Below are 21801 nucleotides of genomic sequence, written 5' to 3'. Positions count from 1 at the left end.
ATTTTAAACACTATAATATAAAAAACTTCACCGAACCCCTGGGATCAATTACATAACAACAATGCGTTAACCATGACGCCTCTATTCGCTTGTTTAAATTTCATGAAACCATCATGAAATGACATGGTGTGGATGCCACTTGTCAGTATCATATGCAGTCAATGATCAAGTGCACCTTAAAAAAAATACCAAGTCGTTGGAGATTCTTAATGACCAAATTTCACGATTGTAAATAACATTCATTCATAAAAACAGGAAATCTGAGGTGTGAGAAACAAGATTGATGGTACTTATGAATATAAGAACAAGTTCCATATCACTTGAAAAATTGTAAACATATTACCATCAGTTCCTTTTATAATGTAGACGTATTTATTCTGTGATATATTACATCAAAGGGACAAAATGAGTCACATTAGACAATTTTATTACTGTCGAGTTGCACCTCGCTTCACACAGAATTTTTCATTTTCTTACTCAGTCTAAATAATGTTTGTATGAAATTTTGAAATTTTTCACGAGTAATGCAATTAACAAATCTACAAAAGACATGTATAATTGCAACTGTTTCAAATTTCTTGAATGTGTTCCTGAATTGTCAAATTTTCTTTTTAAAAAAATCTTCCAAGACAAGTCCCTTTTTTTTTTTTAAATTTTCAAACTATATATGATGATTCTCTATATCGACAAGAATTAATCCTTACCTATATCCATTTACATAAAGGAGGTCTGTATTAAAGATCCGACACCAAATCATTTGTCAACCAGTAAGACTGATCATTTCTCCAGGTGTACACTAACACTGGGATAATCACAATATAGCACAAGCCTACACCGCTTCAAAACGTAAAGAAACCCAATACAAACAATAATTCCTTAATCGTAGCTGTGGGTCATTCCTCCATATAAGGACAAATCTGAGATAATAATGAATCAGGTTTTTTTTCTTCAGACAGTTTCCTTATTTTTTGAAGGTGAATAAACTTGTCAAACAGATGAAATCCTATACAATTTCAATTTTTGATCATTTCATAGATTTTTTTTTATCCCTGTAGGTATTTTCTCCACTGAATAAGCACATATTGCACACACACAAAAATTACGAAGTCCTCACAGACCAAAACAATATCTTGCACTGAGGTAAAATGCACACTCTTAGAATTTCAAAGCTAACATTTCAATAGCACAGCTACATCTCCAGGAGCTTGTCCAGTCAAAACAGCTCTAATTTACACTGTCACAAAAAATGCCTGAAACAACCTTTGGTCCAATGCGTCTGTAGCTTCCTAATATCTCTGAAGTTGCAGATAAGTTCTCCACAAAGATATGGACTGTATACTTCAGTTCTTCAGGTGACAATGTACGCCATGTGTATCAGAACAGACATTTAAATACCTGAGATGTGAGAATGCACTTTGTCCCCTCGCAAGTATCAGAGAGAGCATGTTAAACGGCCCATACACATAGCCTTACTAGGAAAATAAACAGCCGACAGTCTACGCTGAATTTAAATCAATGCTGTTATTCTAGGAGATGTAATACCTTCCCTTCTAAAGAAAGACAATGTAAGTACCATCCTGATGTACATTTACTGATCACACAAACAGAACATTAGAAAGGCGCAATAAAAATGCTCGGATTCTGACGGAGGTGAACATTTCCGATCCAATATCTGTAACAGTGTAACTAATATTACTTTCCTATTAAGTAGTTAAGTATGCTGCGAAAATTGATCCAAATCGCCCTGTGATACTTTACAGTGCTTTTAACTTTCCGTCTCCAAACCAAGCAATCAATCAAGACCATACCAAAGAGGACAAGACTCTTCCCTCTTACATCGGCAAAAAATATTTTATCACTAAAAATGTTGTCATTGATCAACGGGCCTCTGTTAAGTTGATTTGCATTATTCAGATGAGCAAGATATCATAACTGTATTTATTTCTGTGGACCAGGATTTACGTAAAACTTACACTTTTGTAAAGCCCGGGCAGATTGTCACTAATTATACGATTATTCTTCATAAGCACCGCCATCTACTTCAGCATTTGGATAATGCCATTGAATTCTGCTTATGGCTTGTATCAATATTTTGACAGAATTTGTGCCATTAGATAATTGAATATTTGAACCCACTGCACACAGACTTGACAATAGTTTTCATGTGAATGTCTGACTTCATTTTGTAAGCAGCATGTTTACTCCGATCTTACAGTGCTGGGATGTCTCTCTATCCCTTGTTCTGTACTTTTACACAGACAATGGCAAGTAAACAAATCTACACTAAATTACAATTAACAGTAAACAAATCCATTGGTGTCAATCTCAGAAGTTGACAATTCAAAGCCGCAGCAAAATAATCATAATTGGATAAAAGTACACAAACAGTGAATGAATTCTTTGAGTGAATTTAATAATGTCCAATCCATAGCACAAATGTAACAAACATTGGAAGTTGAACTAAGGTAATCTCTTCCGAGAAATTTCAGTTTTGTGATTATGTCAATGGATTTTTATGTATTTTTTTTCTCTTGATTTCTTTTACTCCATTTTTTATACTATTGCTGAAATACTTTTTGATGTTTTGAACACATTTATACTGAAGCATGCAACTAGAATAATGCTTGGTTGTGGATGATAGAGGTAACGATTGCAGCAATGCATTTTTCACTCTAGTCTCACTTGATGACCATAATCACTTCCTAGGAAGACCAAAGCCAACAGCTAATTCACCAATTATTCCAAAAGTATAATTATTTTAACTGGAGAATAATCATCAATCAGTTAAACACACAACAGCATGTATTAAGTAATCAGCTTCGTGGGAATTAATGTGACAAGAACACGGGAGGCTTATAATACTGCAGCAACTGTGAATTGCAAACCCCACTTCTTTCAAGGACTATTTATGAAACATCAATGGAATAGGTCCTCTAACATACTTTTTTTTATTGCACACATGCAAATTAATTAAAGTGTTAGAAGTCTTTTTATCCAAAATTGTGAAGAAATGGAAGGTCAATCGTCCATGTTATAATCACCAGGAAATAGGCATATTCAATACTACGAATTTATTCTATTTTCGATAATTAACCATTCCTTTCATTGTTCTGTTTGGTACATTGGTCATATGGGAAATGCAACTTGCTATGTTTCATTCACATTATTAGACAAATGTTCACAAATCTGATCCTCTCCGCAGGAAGTGTAAAATTGCATACAATATATCGCAAATTCCAGCTAAGTGGATATAAGTCAAAGCTAGGAAATCTATTGTGAATTCCATTGATTTTTCTGTTGAAAATACCAACTTCCACATTAAAATACTAGAAAAAACTTCAGATTTTTTAACCATTAATCACCATCTCAAATCGTACAATTTTGTAATCAAATTTCTTGTCAATTACCCATTTTCGATTTTCTTCCATTGTTGTTTCTTTCAATACCCAAAAGGTTCTTTGATATACGATCCCTTAATTTCATAAAGCAAATCACGAGGGAGCTGATTATGCATCATTTTACTCTTTCCAATACCCAACAACACTGATAGTTCCGTACCAGAACCTGTCCCCAATTTGCGGGTGACATAATAATTTAAGTTGAAGACAAAGCTTTGAAAGACTGACAATTCAATAGCTTTGAAACATGAAATCTACCATATCATGTGTTAATGTACAAAACCTCTGTCCACCCAAATATGATAAAAAAGCAATGAGTGGCCAAATGATTCCACATCTCTGGTAATGAAATCCGGATGTTTTCTAATACTTGAATGTTACAATACCTCTAAACAAGAAACAAAGAACAAAATTTACCAAAGTCAAAAACTATATTTCCTCCTCATAGCCCAGCAAGATACTCAAATACACCCATTTAATACATTGCAAACTTGACCTGACCTATCACACGACTGACCTTAACTAAATTACAATGTTACAAAGACAGGGGTTGTCATATTTTTCTTTTGACATCATCCAATGCCCTTGGTCTAGGATCTAGATATATGCAGGTCTAAAGCCTCTCTGTTCTAAAAACATAGTGCATAATCATAGCACAATTCAAAGTCATAATCAACCTTTGTCATAAAGATGCAACCTTGAAAACAATTCTAAACTTTATTTCTATATTACCTTATTTCAAATTACCTTGGGTCAGGTGTATAACATGCATATATATGAAAACTTTTGAGTTATACATAAACATGCTAATTGCTTCTTTGTTACAAAAATCTAAAATAAATCTTATTTCTCCTAGGACCTTGACCTTATGAAATGGCCTTGGACTACAATCTTAGCACACAAAGCTCCTGTGTGACAGACAACAATTGTTTACAAATTAAGGACTTGGACACAACTTGCACACTCTGACCTTAAGCATCTAAGGAGTAGAGGGTCTTGGGCCACCAAAGGCCCTCATTGAGTCCTAGGGTTTAATCAGTACATTTTGCTTGTTTTGTGGAGGGGAAGGGGGCATTGCCTGGGTATGTTATACTGCAGTCATTTGCATCACATTTTTGTCTTGTTCCAGTGGTGACTGTTATGAATTTTGCGAGGCTTGGAGTCACTGTGGCAGATTTTTAAAGTGCCACGTGTTTGATATCTTGAAACACTCCAACCTTTGCCTGACACTGGAACTAAGACCTTGAGTGCATCGACAAGCTGCTGAAGCAGACACATGCTCCATTCTACCTGTAAAAACCACTCTGTTAAGAGTGTGCAACATGGTATTTCAATTTTGTTGAGAGTAAAATTTACATAAAATTCACTTTATACAATTTGATTTCACAAAATATTAGGTTTCAGTACATAAGTAAGAATAAGATAAGTTTATTCCAATTTTGGGCCACTTTTTATGTTGGAATATTTAAACACAAAACCATTTCTTAACAAACATGTATAAAATAGTTTTTACTTTGTCCCTAGATGCTGCAATTTGGTATTACATTGTAAACACAATAAACCTTTGCATATTCAATGTCGATTAAGATAAGCATGCACACCCTGTAATCTGCAGTTCACACCTGAACTATCAGTATGTAAATTTCCTAGTCTGTTTAGGAGATTAGTGACGCTTGAATGATCAATTTTTGACAGATCTAGCAGGTCGATGGTATCAAAGTCATTGATAAACAATTACATGTAAATAGCATTTATTTAAAAATAGTATAATTAAACTTTATAAAAACAGTTTGGGTATAAGAAATAATTAAAACAAAATTTACTTCAGTCCCATCGTTGACACCAGAAACGACCTGAATTTCCGATAAACTTGTGTGATCAGTGGGGATTCCCCCGTCAGTAAATAAGTTGAGGCACACTGATCACAAATTAAAAACAGTTTTATTTCTACAACATCATCGGTTACCCAGTCGGGTGCTTTTCCATCATCATTTGAGGGAGCATGTATGACGGCTCAAAACCATGGTTTGCGACAATGCTACAACACCAGCAGAAAATATCGGTCATTAACATAGCATGTTATACGCGTGTAGTTTACAATTTGATGAATAAATGTTAAGTATGAACGAGTTCTTGAGTGAAATTTGTATGAAAGCATTATGTAAGGAATCGGAAGTTAAAGAAAATGGTGAAAACATGTCAGCTGCAGATAGATCCGACATTAGTTATATGGACATTTAGGATAAGCTTAAAACAGATTAGTGTCGGTCTTTAAGGAAACGGAATAAAGAAATATTCACCACCACCACCCTCTATTACAGAGAGTACGATTTCTAAGTGTTGTTTTTATTGAATTTCAACATTTATTATGTTCCTCCCCCAGTATTGTGTTATTTCGTTGTGAACAAATGAGAAGCATAATACCGTATCCATCCTATTCAGCGCCCCAACCCCTATCAGCATCCCCTGGGACTTTTTTCAACTCTCAAAAATTAAGGGCCCCCCTTTGAAATACAGTACTACTCACATTTCTGATAATAGAGTTTTTAATCTTTCTAGCAATCTTGGTTTTGCACTGAATTTCATAATACATGGTATCTCTAGTCCACCAATACCGGTATCTTCAGAGTAGCGATAGTTTCCATTTACAATGCATTTCAAAGTCCCCCCATGTTTAAAAAGAATATGCTACAACTTTACTTATTTTTCGAGACCCGTGTCCAACTACTGCACCATCCTTTGCAACAGCAATCGCATAATTTATCCATAGGATTGTTGATCTCTCTTTTCATTTCGAGAGATTCTCTCTGGAATGGATCCCAGACATCTCTGTAAACATGAAATCCCCCTAATGCAAGAACTATATTCATACTCGACGCAGCCACCACAATAGCTGTACTGCGAAAGTGAAACCGAAAGTTTAGTAAATCATACGTGGTATTAGTCAATGACACAAACGGTGTGATGTGAAAGTAATAAGCTATTACAGTATATTTTTCTGCATTACAACTGACGATTTGAAATATAGACATGAATGCATTAATTATTAGTGTTTAAAGAAATGTAATAAAATTTATGTGCAATTTGATATTCAGTAAAACATTTTTCAAATTTATTCAATATTCAAATTTAATGGGCCATTATTTCAGCATAGAGTAATAAATAACCTCCCCCTCCAATTTTCTAAGTGCCTGGGGCACTCAATAGGACAAATACGGTAATGGGGTTCCACTGTAGTTACAAATTTATTAACCCTCTCTCTGCAAAGAGTCCCTCATCCCATCCATTGCCACAATGCAGACACACAGAGGGTTAAAAAAAATTGCAATGGTAACGCATTCATTTTCATTTCGCTGATTCGTTATGACTCTCTAAAGTCTGCATCTATGTTCAAATACATGCATACAAAACACATATTTTCTGTCTTTCTAAATTTCCCCTTACTTGATTAATTTTGAAGTGGTGGTTCTTCGGGTGGTGCTGGTCCAGATAAACATTGTTGGATCCACCTGGTCCTGGGCTTCCTTGTGTCTTTTGCTTCGGTGATCTGAAACCGATCGAAAAATTCTTATTCTTCGTACACAAGAAGATCACAGTCCAATTTTCTATATGGTAACAACTCAAATACACAATAATTGTTGACTTTTGTGTTTGGTAATTCAGTTCACACGGGATATCAAGAAATGTCTCAATTATGACAACTTCAGATCTCCATAAAAATTGTCCATATGGCTAGCATTATACAAGAGAGCTAACATAACAGTTATCACCATGCATGCCTGTATGCATGGACTCCTCCTGCACAATGTAGTTGCATAATACCAATCTGTTAGAAAATAAAAACTGATTGACCTTCGACTTTCTGCCTGATATTAAGCCATATCTGATGAACTTAATTGTGTTTATGCATGTTTGTGAAATGTCATAAACATGTAGTCCCGTTTGTTAAGAGTTGATGCCAATGTTTCAGAAGGGTCTTTGATTTTTCACTCCAGACCCAGCTTGATGCAATATTGGTTCGTAGAAATGTTCCATCACTCATGTAAGGAGGACAAGAATGAAGTTGAAATGAAATACGAACACTTTAGTCAACAAAAGAACATTTTGACAAGAATTTTATGTGCACACCACTTGAAATATTTACATGTAACAAAGCCTGGATTAAAGCCTGTGCTGGAATATTGCTTTCAATTTTATGACAAATCACACGGAAAAAACCCATATGCTAACACTCAAGTTTGAAATATGATGGATATATTATATTGATATTTCAAAAATCAAATCCACAAGTAAATGTTGAGTCATGGATATTGTCATTTTCTTATCTCAATTTATAGTCTTTATACTCAAAATTAGTTCGTAAAGTAGTCGGTACAATACTGAATAAAGCCAAGTAATAAAACAATTTGCTAATGGTCTAACGTCATCGATACCTCTTCATTTAACATATCGATCATGTAAAGAACAACAAAAAAGTTAATTCAATAATATCATAACTTCCACCTGTAAATTTCTCAGATTGTCAATTTCCAATAAAGTTTATACACAAGTCGTCTCAGTCCCGTTTTATCCTAGACAAAGGTCCACGCTGCTTAAAATCTCAAACTCAGGAGGGATGATGAATTGATATCAATAGTTCTTCCAAACCAATCATTTCCCAAAAATAGATTGAGAGAAAGATAGAGACTACCCTTAGTATTCAAAATCACTGGGCTCTGAAGATGACATCAATATAAATCAACTGGCTATTTCAATATGTGTGTTATATATTAACTGTTTTGGGGTGAAATCTGAGAATTTCTATAACATGGGAAATGCTGTATGATATATGGAATTACAAAAAGTTTCTCCAAATCAAAAACCACCTGCAGCAAGCAGCTTCAACACCTGGTACTTTGTCTTCAGTTGCCAACTTTGAAATAATATTAAATATTGTTGTTTCAGGTATCAAAGAACAAGTTCTTTCTTTAAATAACATGTGATTTTCATAAATTGCTCTACCAATTTTTCTATCCAAGCATGCAGAGGGGGGATGTAAAGTTAACTTCTTAGAGATTCCGAAGGTTTTTTGTAAAGACATTTCTTGAAAACATGCAAGTTCTTGAAATTCTGGCAAGACACATGAACAATGAACTTGAGCCAATTTGAAAGCCTCTAATTTGTAAATCATGAAATTCTTCCACCTTCCACACTTTTTGTTGAGATTGAGCAACAGAGCTAAAGAGCAACTTGACACCATTCATAAAGCATATATCTCTTTCACAAAAGAAAAGGGAAATTTGAGTTATTGCCTGTGATCCCTTTCTTCAGGGTCTTTCTACCATAGGCTTGTTGTAACCTGATCTCATTTGCAGACTTGTATATACTGTGGTCCCAGTTTCACCTGTAATGCTATATATACACACAAGATAACAATTTATGAGATTCAAAACTCAGCTGAAAGTGGATCAAAAATACAGAGGAATAAAAAAAAAAAACCGTCAAAACTCCCTCCAAATGTCAAAAGCAGGGGTCAAACAGGTGTTTGCTGTGAGCTCTTTGATGTGGAATCAAAATTCCATTCTACAGACCTGTCAACATGGAAGCCATATACAATCTTGTAAAAACCTACCATGTCAAACTTCACTTTTACAATTTTCATTCAAAAAAATCCTGGAACTTCAAACTGCCTGATGATAAGAATGATATGCTGTTTACGATATGAGCAGCTCGTGAATGTATTATCATGTAGATGAAGAAACCAGTCAGTAAGTACATTGATCAGAGATAGGGGACATGACGGGACCTCATTTACATATTTTCAAATAAAAACGAAAATATTCTACACATCAATGTCTTCACCAATATCTCGTGTTGACAGTTATATAGAATAAATTTTACAAATCATTGATAATTTTGACTTTCACAATGGACCTGGTTGTTCCCTCAATCTTTGATACCTATAACAATTTCAGATATTTATCAGACACACTGAATCTATGTGGGATTGAACTATTTCCATTAATTATTTACTGTCTTATCAAGATTACTATCATCAAATTATCAGTCATAAGTCAATGTGTGAATAACCTAGCACATACACAGTGAAATATAAAGAAACAATGTTTTACATGTAATAATTACATATATGTCATAAATCATTCTGATATTAATTTTCTAGCAAAGCAAGATAACATGCAGTGAAAGAATATGGAATTGAAATATGATTTCAGATTTTTTTCATATCATGTAAAACCTTCACAATGCAATCCGGTTTCCATAACTCCCCCACTACAATAAATCACAGATTTGTTAGCACAAGCCCCAGTCCCTGCTACGTTTTGAGGGGGCAGAAAACCTCAAGGCTATATTAAAGTCTCCCAATGTCTGCAGCAAAATCTTCTACATCATTACTTTTTAGAGCTTCTATCCAGTGTACTAAACCCAATAAGCTGATCCACACTATTTGTTCCTATACTGGCCTGAACAAAGTTCTAAAATCCCACAACAACCCCTCAGTGACAATTCCCTATTATTTATAGCTTTAATAATGTACATCCTTCATCCCAGCTCAGATCTTCACATGTGTTAGCTTTATATTACACAGCTTTTAGCTGACATTTTCACCTGACATCATAGTACAGCATTCAAGTAAAGAATATCTTAATTCTTATCTAAGTCTCTGCACAACTAGATATAATTCGTTTTCCCTATGCAACCTACAATCTTGCTAAAACTTTATTAAAATTTCTACCTTTAAATATCTAGTCAGGACAGTATAGTAGTACTTCTGATTCTGAATGATTGTTATTCATTTAAATTGTTATAATTAATTACTAGTTAAACTGTACATGCCCCCCCCCCCCCCCCCCCCCTGATTGGTGAATAAACATATTATAACATATAAAAGCTTCTTTTTTTTAAAATTCTGAATGTTATATGACTACTCCACACTCAAACACAGTACCAACAGTTCAATGACCATCCAAGTAAAAACTGTGTTATATAATTAATATATGCTCACGAATTAACCCCACCAGAGTCTTTAAAATGAAATCAAGTCACGGACAACAGACACTTTGTTTTTTAATTCATTGGACAATTAATCACAACACTCCATTAATGCCCAGCAGTGAAGGAGAGCTAGGATATTACCACTGTGCTTCATATGAGAAATTATCTTTTCCCCCCACGAAAATGTATCACATGAGCAAATCTAATAAGATGTGCATATTTGTTTACATCGGATTTAATGGATCTGCACTTTAACATGCAATTGTTAATTTACATACCTGTAAACAATCATATGCTAATTGATCCCTCAAACCTCTTTGTATTACACATATCAAAGAACAGTACGATGGTTTAAGAGTTTCAGACTATCTTCTGCTAGCTCAGCCAGCTGGCCTTCAACCAATTAAAATGAAAAATCATGGCCAAAAATATCTATAACTAACCAAAATCTCATTTTTTTATGAATTGCATCAATGACTAAATATTTGTTTTTGATGGCTATACAGTAATTACACCATATGATCACACTTTTTTTTTAGCTTTGAATTCTCCATTTATCACTTCTGATTCCTATGTTAAATCTAATGCTACAGAACATTTGTTACAGTATCATTCAAACCCAAGTATACCTACGTCCTACAATGTAAAAGAGCTGTTTTAAAACTACTGAAGTATGTCTATATTACAATCCACGGGAAATGTTCCGGTGTCTAAATATCCTTAATTTGTCATAGACTTTTATACTCAAATAGTGGTCACTGGAAATCAACTGAAATCTAACTTAACATTTGTGCAACTCGGGTACCTGCATGGCCTTTAGCTAATACAACATCAAAGTTCTCAATATAAAACTCTCAGTCCAAAGAGATACTTCTTCAGAGGCGGCAGTATATCATCTAGCAGATGTTGCTGCTGCTGTAAATAAGAGTTCTCTACCTTATACCGGGATAATCATCACACACCTTCTGTAGGATGGAGGGACATAAAAACACATCAATAACAGCTTCATACAAAGCAGTTTAACCTGTGCCAAGTTTGTCAACATTGAAATTATTTGTAAATGAATAGTTGCTATTTTATGCATTTATGTATTTAAAAGCCTTTCATACTTAGGATGGAAACTTGTATTTCATGTATATCCTAATGCCCATAATTAAATGTCACTGACGCAAATAGTGAAATTTCTTACAGCCATAAATACTGCTATTAATTTTGAAGAGCCCTTGTTCAATATAAAGGATTCAAAACTTTGTCGTATGAAAATTTGATAACCATCTAAAAATTTAAACTGACAGCACAACATATTTATTCGGTATCGCAAAACGATGATACAGTGACGCTATCAATTGAAAGAAAGTCCTTCCTATATTAAAATCTATCGGAATTATTGAGTATTTACACAATGAATCACATATTGGTATATACCATACCCACCAATCTATTAAACAATCCTCGAGGATTCCTTCACTATCAATCATCTTGATGAAAAGCCCAAATCTCATCATATAAACTACAAGACCTAACAAAAGTACTTTTAGAAGAATCTATTAATACCAGTCAGTACATATATATGTATTTTAACTGTTATGGTGAAGTCGGGATCTAATGATATACCGTGCATATACTTAATAAATCTCACCATGAAATCGAATACTTAGTCGATGATCCTATGTCTGTTCTGGTGACCTGTAACTTCTGCAGACACGTCAATACTAGTGTCACTCAATATAGAAATCTACTCAAGGTAGACATGCAGTTCACAATCAGCCACATCAAAAGCCAACTCTAGACCATAAAAACAAGACACTTTTGGTAATAAGCTAGATCCTGATGACATTAGAATTCTCACACCATTCAAGAGTAAAGTTAGAAGAGAGGCCTCAGGTTGCTCCCCACCCTGTCTAGAGCTAGTCTAGGTAAACAGTGCCAGTAAGCGAAGACCTCATAAGGTCAATACCCAACAATGGCCACAAGTTGTCAATATTGCACTGCAGTGGTGTAGAATTGCAGTCAATTGTCCCTAGTATACTTTGAAGTTATTTTATGGGTCTTTAACACCATTTAGTCTAAAATCTACAGGTACTTGTGGCATTCTATGCATGTATTTCAATTTCAAAATCCCCAACATCTAATTACTGCATATTAGTTTAAATTTCATTTTAACTACAGCTTTTGATCTCTTTGATTCAAAGAGTGTAATTAAGTTGTCAGTTTGTGAGAGATACTGCTCTCTCACTGAGAAACATATCCCTGATGTCAGCACCAAACAAAACGAAATACCCTCTAGCCTTACATATTTGGCCCTTACTCAATAAATGGTTGTCTCTCGAGAGAAAAAATCTGCACTCTCAATTCCAAATCTTAACAAAAATTTGGTCAGACTCTTTTGTGCAACAAGTGCTTCAAGAAATGCCAGACGTTTAAATTCTTAATTGTTGCAATAAGCTCATATAACATATAGTATCAGAATCTAACAATGATACCTTGTTGAGTGGATTACAATGTTTATCCCGACACACTGAAATATTAGAGGGTTCACATCAGCAAATTCATTCCAATTTCTTCTCAGTTAACAAAAGATAAAAAAAATAATAAGAAACTTAAATTTACCAAGATACAAATTTTCCAGCAATGAATAGCTAAGCCCCATGTTATACAGAACCAACCTATGTCAATGTGTGAAGTATCAAAGATTACATTACTTTGGAAAACTATAGAAAGAGTGACAGTTCTTTAACTTGTACATAGTCTCTCAATTTTATGATCTCTGGGATTTGTTGAATTTGTAGATCTAATCTCCCTTTTTGTATCTTGTGTCAACATTTGTCCTAAAAATGAAATCAATAGATCTCTAATAGTCCATAGAAATCATTTCTTTCAATATTTGTCATATCAAAAGCTTACATGCATCTCCTTCTGCGACCAAATGTGTGTTTTAGCACTAAACTGCCAAAAAAAAAAAAAATCTGAAGTAATTACATATCTTTAACAGAATATAGCACGAAAATATTGGCTTTAGTCTTTCTCGGGAACTTTTCATTTTCAATACCAAGAGTCCCATTCTGGTATACAAAGTCCTGACCACTCCAAATGACATGTAATGGTGTGTAAATAAAAATTGCACACACGCTTAACTGCTCTTCAAAAACTTTAAACCACTCACAATACAGTGCTGCAAAAGCAAAGTATTCCCTAACAATGGGGCAAAAATATAGTCACACAAAATATCCCCTCACAATGGGGCAAAAATATTGTCGCACAGAGTATTCCCTCACAATGGGGCAAAAATACATAGTCACACAGAGTATCCCCTCGCAATGTGGCAAAAATAGTCACACAAAATATCCCCTCGCAATGGGGCAAAAAAATAGTCACACAGAGTATTCCCTCACAATGGGGCAAAAATACATAGTCACACAGAGTATCCCCTCGCCATGGGGCAAAAATACAGTCACACAAAATATCCCCTCGCAATGGGGCAAAAATATTGTCGCACAGAGTATTCCCTTGCAATGGGGCAAAAATACAGTCACACAAAATATCCCCTCGCCATGGGGCAAAAATAAAGCCACACAGTCTCTCCTCACATTGGAGGATAAATATCGTCACAAAGGCATACACAATCGTACAAATGCACACATAATTGTGTATACAGCAATAATTCTACAACAGCTCCAAAATTACACTAAGGCTTGATCCAGTGGGTTTGTTAGATTGGAATTCTTCAATATGCCATAATTCACTGAACAATAGTATTAGGAGAATACAATGAAGTTTGTTGTCTGTCATCGTCTCCTATCAAATGACTATACATATAATATACTTACCCTTAGCTCTCGTCAGTTATTCTAAGAAGATTCTGACCACTACTGTTTTTCACCGCTTCATTCAGAATACACACATCCTTTCCGTTAATATCTTAATGACTTTCTGGCCAAGATAAAGATGTATTTTCCCAATAAATGGTCATTTGATAATTTATCAAAAATATACCCCCCACGAATGCATCTTCCTCAGCATCAAAGTCCCAAATGTGTAGCAGGAAGTTAATCGTCTTTGATATTTTAATCACAGAATCTACTGTTTAGTGAATTAATCAACTTCAAATAGATCGAAAAATATAAGATCCCAGGTTATAGGATTATCTGCTTCCAGGTTAAGTAGCCAGCATCTTCATTCACAGAAACATCGAAGTGTTCAAATTATAAGAGTATACACTCTGCTATCAGAAGAACACCCAATTCCTGCTCAGATCATAAGTCAAAAACACCACTGATCAACTCCAACATCCTATTTTCCCACAGATAGATGTTCAAATTCATTAAAATCACAGTTGGGGGTAAAAAGCCAAAGTCAATCAATTTTATTTCTCAGAGATACTGATGTGACTATCCTCAACAGTCTTCATCCTATCTTGGTAATCTCACTCAATACAGCCATTTCATGCTTTCATGCAAATTATGTATCTCCTCCAAGAAAAACTAACTTCATTAATTCCGACATTTATGTTTTACCCAGTGGTATAAATTTTCCAAACAGGGACAATTAGGCTGCAATCACAATGATAATCTGAACATTTGTAGCCTACCTCATTTCATTACCATGAAAACGTCAGTCTTATCACTGAACCAACCAAGAAGAAATTCTATCACTCATTTTAAAATTGAATCCCATTATTTCAGAATTCTCTATTCTATTAACATACAAAACTGCACTGCCTTTCATCATTTTCAGGTAGACTGTCTCATTTTGTTACTGTGTTTGAAGAGACCAAAATGAATAACAATGGAGGATGTAGAAAAGTTCTTATGTACTTGCTAAGTGTCATTTATCTACCATTTATCCAAATCCTCTCTTCTACATTCCAATGAATAATAAATACCCAGGCAATAAAGTGAAAGTTCATGTCTAGATGAAATATTCTGTTTTCTACGCATCTATCAAGAAACTTCTAGACAACATACTGTAGAATTCTACCACCTTGGGAAATCATCAATTCCAAAAACATTAACAAAAATATCATCCATCGAATCCCCTAGTCCTAGACACAACATTTCTGTTTTAAGTTATCAGAATCCCTAGCTGCTTGGGTGATTCCCGATTGTCTTCAACCATGAATATTCGCCATAAAAAGAAAATAACAGAAGCGATATGTCTAACTCATGATAGTGTTTTGTAGAGGTGATGGATGCACTGATCTTAGGGGGACCTCTACCCCTGCTGCTGGGGTCTTCCTTATACTCTGGTATCACAGGGGGCAGTATGTTGAGATCTATCACCATTTGATTTAAGACTATCACCGGTTCTGTCAACAACCTGTCAGCAGTTCTAGACAGTTGGCACGCTTCATCCCCCAACTCTGTCATACCACATTCCACTCAATGCACACACAGCCTCAATTTTTTGTGTGTGGCAGTAGCCATTCTTCTTCACACATTTGGGGTAATAATAACATATTTCTGCAAACTAACCTAGTATTCTGACATACTTTCCGGGATTATAAATAACACATCTCATGTCATAGGAATTCTACCTTCAACATCACACTAGTAAACACAATCTAAGATAACTATTTTTTGTAAATTGCTGTTGTCTATCTAGAGGGCCCACATTCAAATAATCACGAACTTGACCCTGCAGTTCCTATAGCCTGTTGCGTGCCTTCAAGGCAGCCAAACATGGTGCAAATCTGCAGTATCTCCAGACAAAAAGAAATCACTGATTTATAAAACGCTTCAGCAAATACACAATTCAGGAATGGAACAGAATAATTAATAGCTCTATGAAAAAGCTATCTGTTTTGTCTGTCGGATGCAAAGGGTGATTTTTCTAGGCCCATGCTTGCAAATACTCATGATATCCATATTTAATGGGGCCTGTCATTTGGGTGCTTGATTTCCTCAGCAATTCCTCTGCTTTCTAAAGAGAAAACTGATCTTTTTGACACCACATTCCATGAAATGATTTTCAGCTTCACCATTTTCGGTGAATTCAACAGGAGGAAGACATAATATGCAATTAGTGTTTCCAGCCACCAAATCTTCAAATTGGAATCTTGAGTAATTTACCTTTATCCAATAATATTTATTCAAATTAGAAAACTGACAAAGCTATCGCTCAACAGCATTGCAATCTTGAATGAGAACCCATGTGAACATGCAATTCTATGTATATATCCAATTCTTCCTTTTCTTTCATACCAAATGAAACTATGAAGCTCAAGCAATACAAAACCTTTGGACACCACATCTCTTAGATTTTATCTCATTAGTAAGTGTATGAAGATAGAAAAAAAAACTGTCTTGTTTCAAGGCTTCTTCTTTACAATTATCCACTCAAAAGAAAAATATTGAAAAGCAAAAAGTTAAAAAGTATGACTTGGTCTTTGGAGTTTATGATGCTCTGTGGTCAATCCATAATATTTTACAAACATTTTTGCATGCAACAACTACATTTTACTGAAACTGGCGCTGTCCTTAGATGTGTGAAGCAGTTTGGTTATTTATTATTGTATATTTCATTTTGTTAATTTAAATTTTGTCTGCAATCAGTATTTCATATATAATGAAAGAAAGCAGAGGTGAGCAAGCTCACATACCCCACACTCCAACATTGCTTGACAATGCCTCACATAATGAATGGTAATGCTATGCATTAGGACTGCAAGAACAGGACAACCGGCTCAAAATTCTAAATTCAAAAGGGGGCATAACTCCCAGAAAGATTATTGAATCAGAATTTCCTGGGAATATGCACATCTACACAGTGTGTCCTTATTAACTACAAAGTTTCATGAAATTCTGTTGAGCGGTCTCAGAGGAGTTACACTGATAAGAAAGGGACTGACAGAAGGGTACAAAACATTATACCCTCCGCAACTTCGTTGCATGGGGTATAATTATAGATGTGTGCAGTGCATAAATGTGAACTCTGACAGTATTAGTACTTCTGAATGATTGTTATTTATCTATATTGTTATAATTTTAACATTGCTGTTAACCTGTACATGCCCAAGGGCCCTTGATTGGTGAATAAACATACTGTTACAAAATAAATTTCAAGTGTTAATATTTAAACATTTTTTGTTCAGAATCTGAATATCTAACCTGCTGGTGGACTGCTGAGAGATGACATGACCTGGGTGTATCGGTGACTCAGTCTGAGCCTGGTGGATGCTCTGGACCATAGCGGTCACTTCTCGCTTTAGCTGGACAACAGACGTGTCACAGACATTACAGAGGCCCTGCTGAAACTGCTTACATTTGTCTGGGATTAGCAACTGCTCTCGTATTCTCTCAACAGGAAAATTCTGGAAAAGAAGAAAAAGGAAAAAATATATTTTGATGTACATGATGACGATGTTACACTGTAATTTACAGTCAAACCTGAATATCTGCAAAACAATTATCTCCTAATCAGAGTTAAATGTGAAGGCTTGAATTAGTTCAGTATTAAGTTAGTAGTATTATAAAAAATGATGAAAAACTTGAAGCCCACTTGTTTCTTTAATTCTTAGACAAAGACTTTTGATATTCAAAAGTGTAAAAGTTACTTTCTGTGTGTTCTGTTAGTCAATACACAGCTAGTTCACATAAAATACATTCAGATTTTTTTTTCTACGGTCTGTTTGATCACATTCTGAACACCAGTAACTTGAGGGTGATGAAAGTATCTCCCTCAGTACCAATTAAGTTACTAACCCTCTTCTGACAAATAATCAAAATTTAAAGGCCTAATTTAATGACAACAATGACCCAACAAAATAGCACACTACCATCTTCCCCATAAATCACAACACCATTAATTAGATCAAGTCTGTAATATAACACTATCAGGACTAATTACCCCCAGTGAATTTACCCCTCTGCCCTGTAGCTTCACATACTGAAGTGATACCTCCTCATAGAATCTGTCAAGATTTTAGAGCAAGGCGAAATCCACAACAGATGCAACAACAGAAAAGGTATCCTCACAGAAAACAAGGCTGATCAGTTATGGAGAAAAAAAATCCCTGACAGTTATATGGTTTTAATTTCTGTTCACTGCCTTGATGAGGGAGAAAACACAGACATTAACATTTTTCATATCACCATAATATTTCTAAAGCTGTACAAATTCATGGCAATTTTATGTAGATTACAGATATCACAATTAATGGACAATTAAAATATGTGCCACCTGATTTTTTATCTTATAACAAAGGTAACAAATATAAACATCTCTCCTGGAACACACCCATCTTTACTATAAAGATGCAAATTAAGGTCTTATTTTCCCATTTATAGACTGAACAATACGAATTCTAGCTAATGTCTGCTCTACCATTAATGAAAGATTATAAAATTGACATTTAATTTTCATCTATTCATCACCAATCTAAATACTGGCATAATGGTATAAAAGCCATCCGACTTTACATTGAAACTTCCTAATCCTGCATCAATTTATCAGCTTGTATCATAAAACCCATTGAAAAAAGACATAATTGGAAACAAGACAAATCCTGGCATTTCCTATATATCTAAGTCTTAAAAGTGCCCACCCCATGGAAACAAAAAAATTACAGGAAAGATTCACAACCTTTCAAGTCGTTTTTCATATTGCTCTAGATATTCCCCACCTAAATAGATCTATGTGACCCAATTATAAATCAGGACTTCATGAATATAATACGTTGAATACAAAGATGACACCTAGGAGATGTAATTTTAAAGTGATCGTTAATAATTTGGCAGAGAAGATAGATTCTCTTAAAGAAAACAGGGTTCTTCATTTTTACCTTTGTTATCTAACAAATGACATTTAATTGAATTTTAAAGTCTGTGCCACACAATACTGTCTGTTTCAATTGAAAGCATATGGGTTTTTTAAAACATAATTTCAATGTGTATTTCAAGGCTCCAGGTGTTGTGATTTACTGCATGAAATATCTGAGCTTATACCAGTTCAGGGGAGCAGTACCTGTAAAAATACAATGTATTCTGTCAACAAGACTACCCTGACATATAGTCCATCTCATTGTCACCAGTATCGAACTGAACTTTTCCTCAAATCTGGGTTATCAGCTGTCAAAATGAAACCTCTCATCACCTTTGATAAGATAATAAAAGACATTCATCCCAATTCCCTCCAATATGAGATGAATTTACTGGAAAGATTTTCACAGACACTGAGACTTCCTGCAAACATCAAGAACCTGTGAAGTTAGGTTTTTTAATTCATAACAAAACCTTGTACACTTCATTGAACAAGGAAGAGTTTTTGGTGCACCTGACCATGGAATGTGATGAATCAACAGGGATGATGCTGGTTCATCAGGATAACTGGTACAGACAGGTGCCCTAATAAACCTGTCCTACACTTCTGATACCACTATCATAAGCTGCACACAAAATGACTACTGCATCTTCTGAGTATCAGCAGCCTGCCTGCTACATCTCCCAACACTTCCCCAGCTGTTTCTTGCTAAACACACCCCTTTGATTGTAGTGACCAGCATACACAGCCTCTTTCAAGTCGGCAAATGGAAGTTGATTTTAATTCTTACAGCATGTGTATATGAACGCTACATTAAAACTTGATCAAAGCTGACCTTTCTCATGATTTCCATGTAATGTCAGAGGATGAAACCCAATGAATGTGGGCTACATGACCATGCATATCTTAACATTCTTTACAGAATTCTATGATACAATTGCTGCAATTTCCTTGATATCTAATAGCATGAAATTGGTGACAAAATTTTACACATTGTTAGGTTATCAAAATGAGAAAGTCATCATGACTTTTGGTACATACACTCAGGGTTTACACCATAAAGACCAATATTTGATTTTGTTTTATATATACACTCCTCACCACCAAAAGTCATGCCTCGCAGTTTGGTGAGAAAATTCAGTCCTCTTTATCGAAATTGATGACTTAAATAGACTCAACTTTCAATCATACGCTTTATGAATGAAATCATCAAAATGCATGTAAAGAAATGCAATTTCCAGGGGATTGTTACTACATTCATTTAAAAAAATACAAAAGGCAGACATGGCCACATCAAAAAACAATCCCACACATATTTCTGTCAAAAGTGAGAGCTGACAAGTATAAAGGCCTTCATTATCATGCAAGCATAGCTCTATTTGATACAATTGAAATCAAAGCTTTAATTTTTTTTATCAAAGTCATGGATAATACATGTACATGTATTTAACATTTTACAAATCTAAAATGGGTAAGTTTTTACAATCTAATTAAATGTATTTCCATAAAATGCCATACATATATCAAAGGTTTAAATCATATGTTAGCAATATCCCCAAAACATATCTAATTATTTACAAGGTCAATGTTCATAAAATGCCATAAATGACAGTTTATACATGTACATCAAATATTCTGTATTTCATCACGAAGTTCTTTTTATGGGGTTTCTTGTATATCTTCTAAATATACATACATTACCCAAATTATCCATCGTTCAAGGACCCTTACATAGGAAACGCAATTACAAGAGTAAATATTTTGGCAAGTAGTAGACAAATAGGGATTAGATATAGACAATGGTGCTTAAATTCCCTCCCATAGTCATTTAGAAGATCAGGATATCTACAGACCAATACTTAACTCACTGACATAAGTACTAAAGAGGATCTAACCTTCGTAATCCACCATACAACCATTCACCAATTCATTCCGAGTGAATTACCCATAAAGTATGGACTAATTTAACTTTGAGACTTGGGACTCAAAAAACCACATGTCTACAGATCACTGTTCAGCAGCAGTTTTAATAACCGTAAACCCTTTTAATCTCATGATAGAACTTAAAGGTTTATCATGTTCGATTTTAATTTAAACATTTGGAAATCCATCAGCTGAAAATCCATGAACTTGATGACCATACCTGACTACTCCTACATTTGTTTACAAGAAATTAGAATACAATTTATAAATATCAATTAAGTGAAAAATGTTCCAATGAGAAAATCAGGAATACATTAGGAGAAACCTACCATTTTCTTTCTCTCTTCATACAGTCTTCACATCATCCACATATCAATTAATAATGCAACACTACTTGTCATACACCCACTTCAACATTCACAATGATCTATGAGAAAAGCATGATATCCACTGAATGATTTTATTTGACTTTTTTCTGTGACCTGATAAGTTTCTCCCATAAATTCCTCACAGGTGTCAAATTTCCCTTTCCCCTTTTTCATTATGTCCACTTCCCCAGTCAATTTGATCCCAAGCTGCTCTATCAATGGGCAATTCCCCAACTGACCGTACCCTGATTGTGGTACAATGCTGGTAACTACTGGCCGTGCACTCTCTGCTGTAGTACACAGGGATTTTAAAAATAAATAGTGTAGGAGATTGACAGAATTTATTGTAAATTCTTAATGCA

At 34.7% G+C, this 21801-nt stretch overlaps 1 protein-coding gene and 1 long non-coding RNA gene across 4 annotated transcripts in view; one reads left to right on the top strand and one right to left on the bottom strand.

Moving 5' to 3' along the window:
* LOC125648995 (kinesin-like protein KIF26A) overlaps positions 1 to 21801 on the bottom strand; it is a 97401-nt gene that overhangs the window by 35328 nt on the left and 40272 nt on the right. Inside the window, exons 4-5 of one of the 3 annotated variants that reach the window (XM_056164427.1) lie at positions 17498 to 17700; positions 6843 to 6945 (exon numbers count right to left, since the gene is read on the bottom strand). In XM_056164427.1, coding sequence (XP_056020402.1) covers positions 6843 to 6945; positions 17498 to 17700 — 306 coding nt within the window. Of the gene's footprint in view, positions 1 to 704; positions 1856 to 6842; positions 6946 to 17497; positions 17701 to 21801 lie in introns of those variants that run through there. The other 2 variants (XM_048876120.2, XM_048876122.2) reach the window with 2 other exon arrangements.
* On the top strand, positions 1479 to 17881 carry LOC130054484 (uncharacterized). Its single transcript, XR_008802790.1, has 2 exons — positions 1479 to 1565; positions 17482 to 17881. It is a non-coding gene; the product is annotated as an uncharacterized LOC130054484 (long non-coding RNA).

Source organism: Ostrea edulis, chromosome 5 (genome assembly GCF_947568905.1).
Source record: "Ostrea edulis chromosome 5, xbOstEdul1.1, whole genome shotgun sequence".
NCBI lineage: Eukaryota > Metazoa > Mollusca > Bivalvia > Ostreida > Ostreidae > Ostrea > Ostrea edulis.
This window is presented reverse-complemented; position numbering and strand designations above follow the sequence as displayed.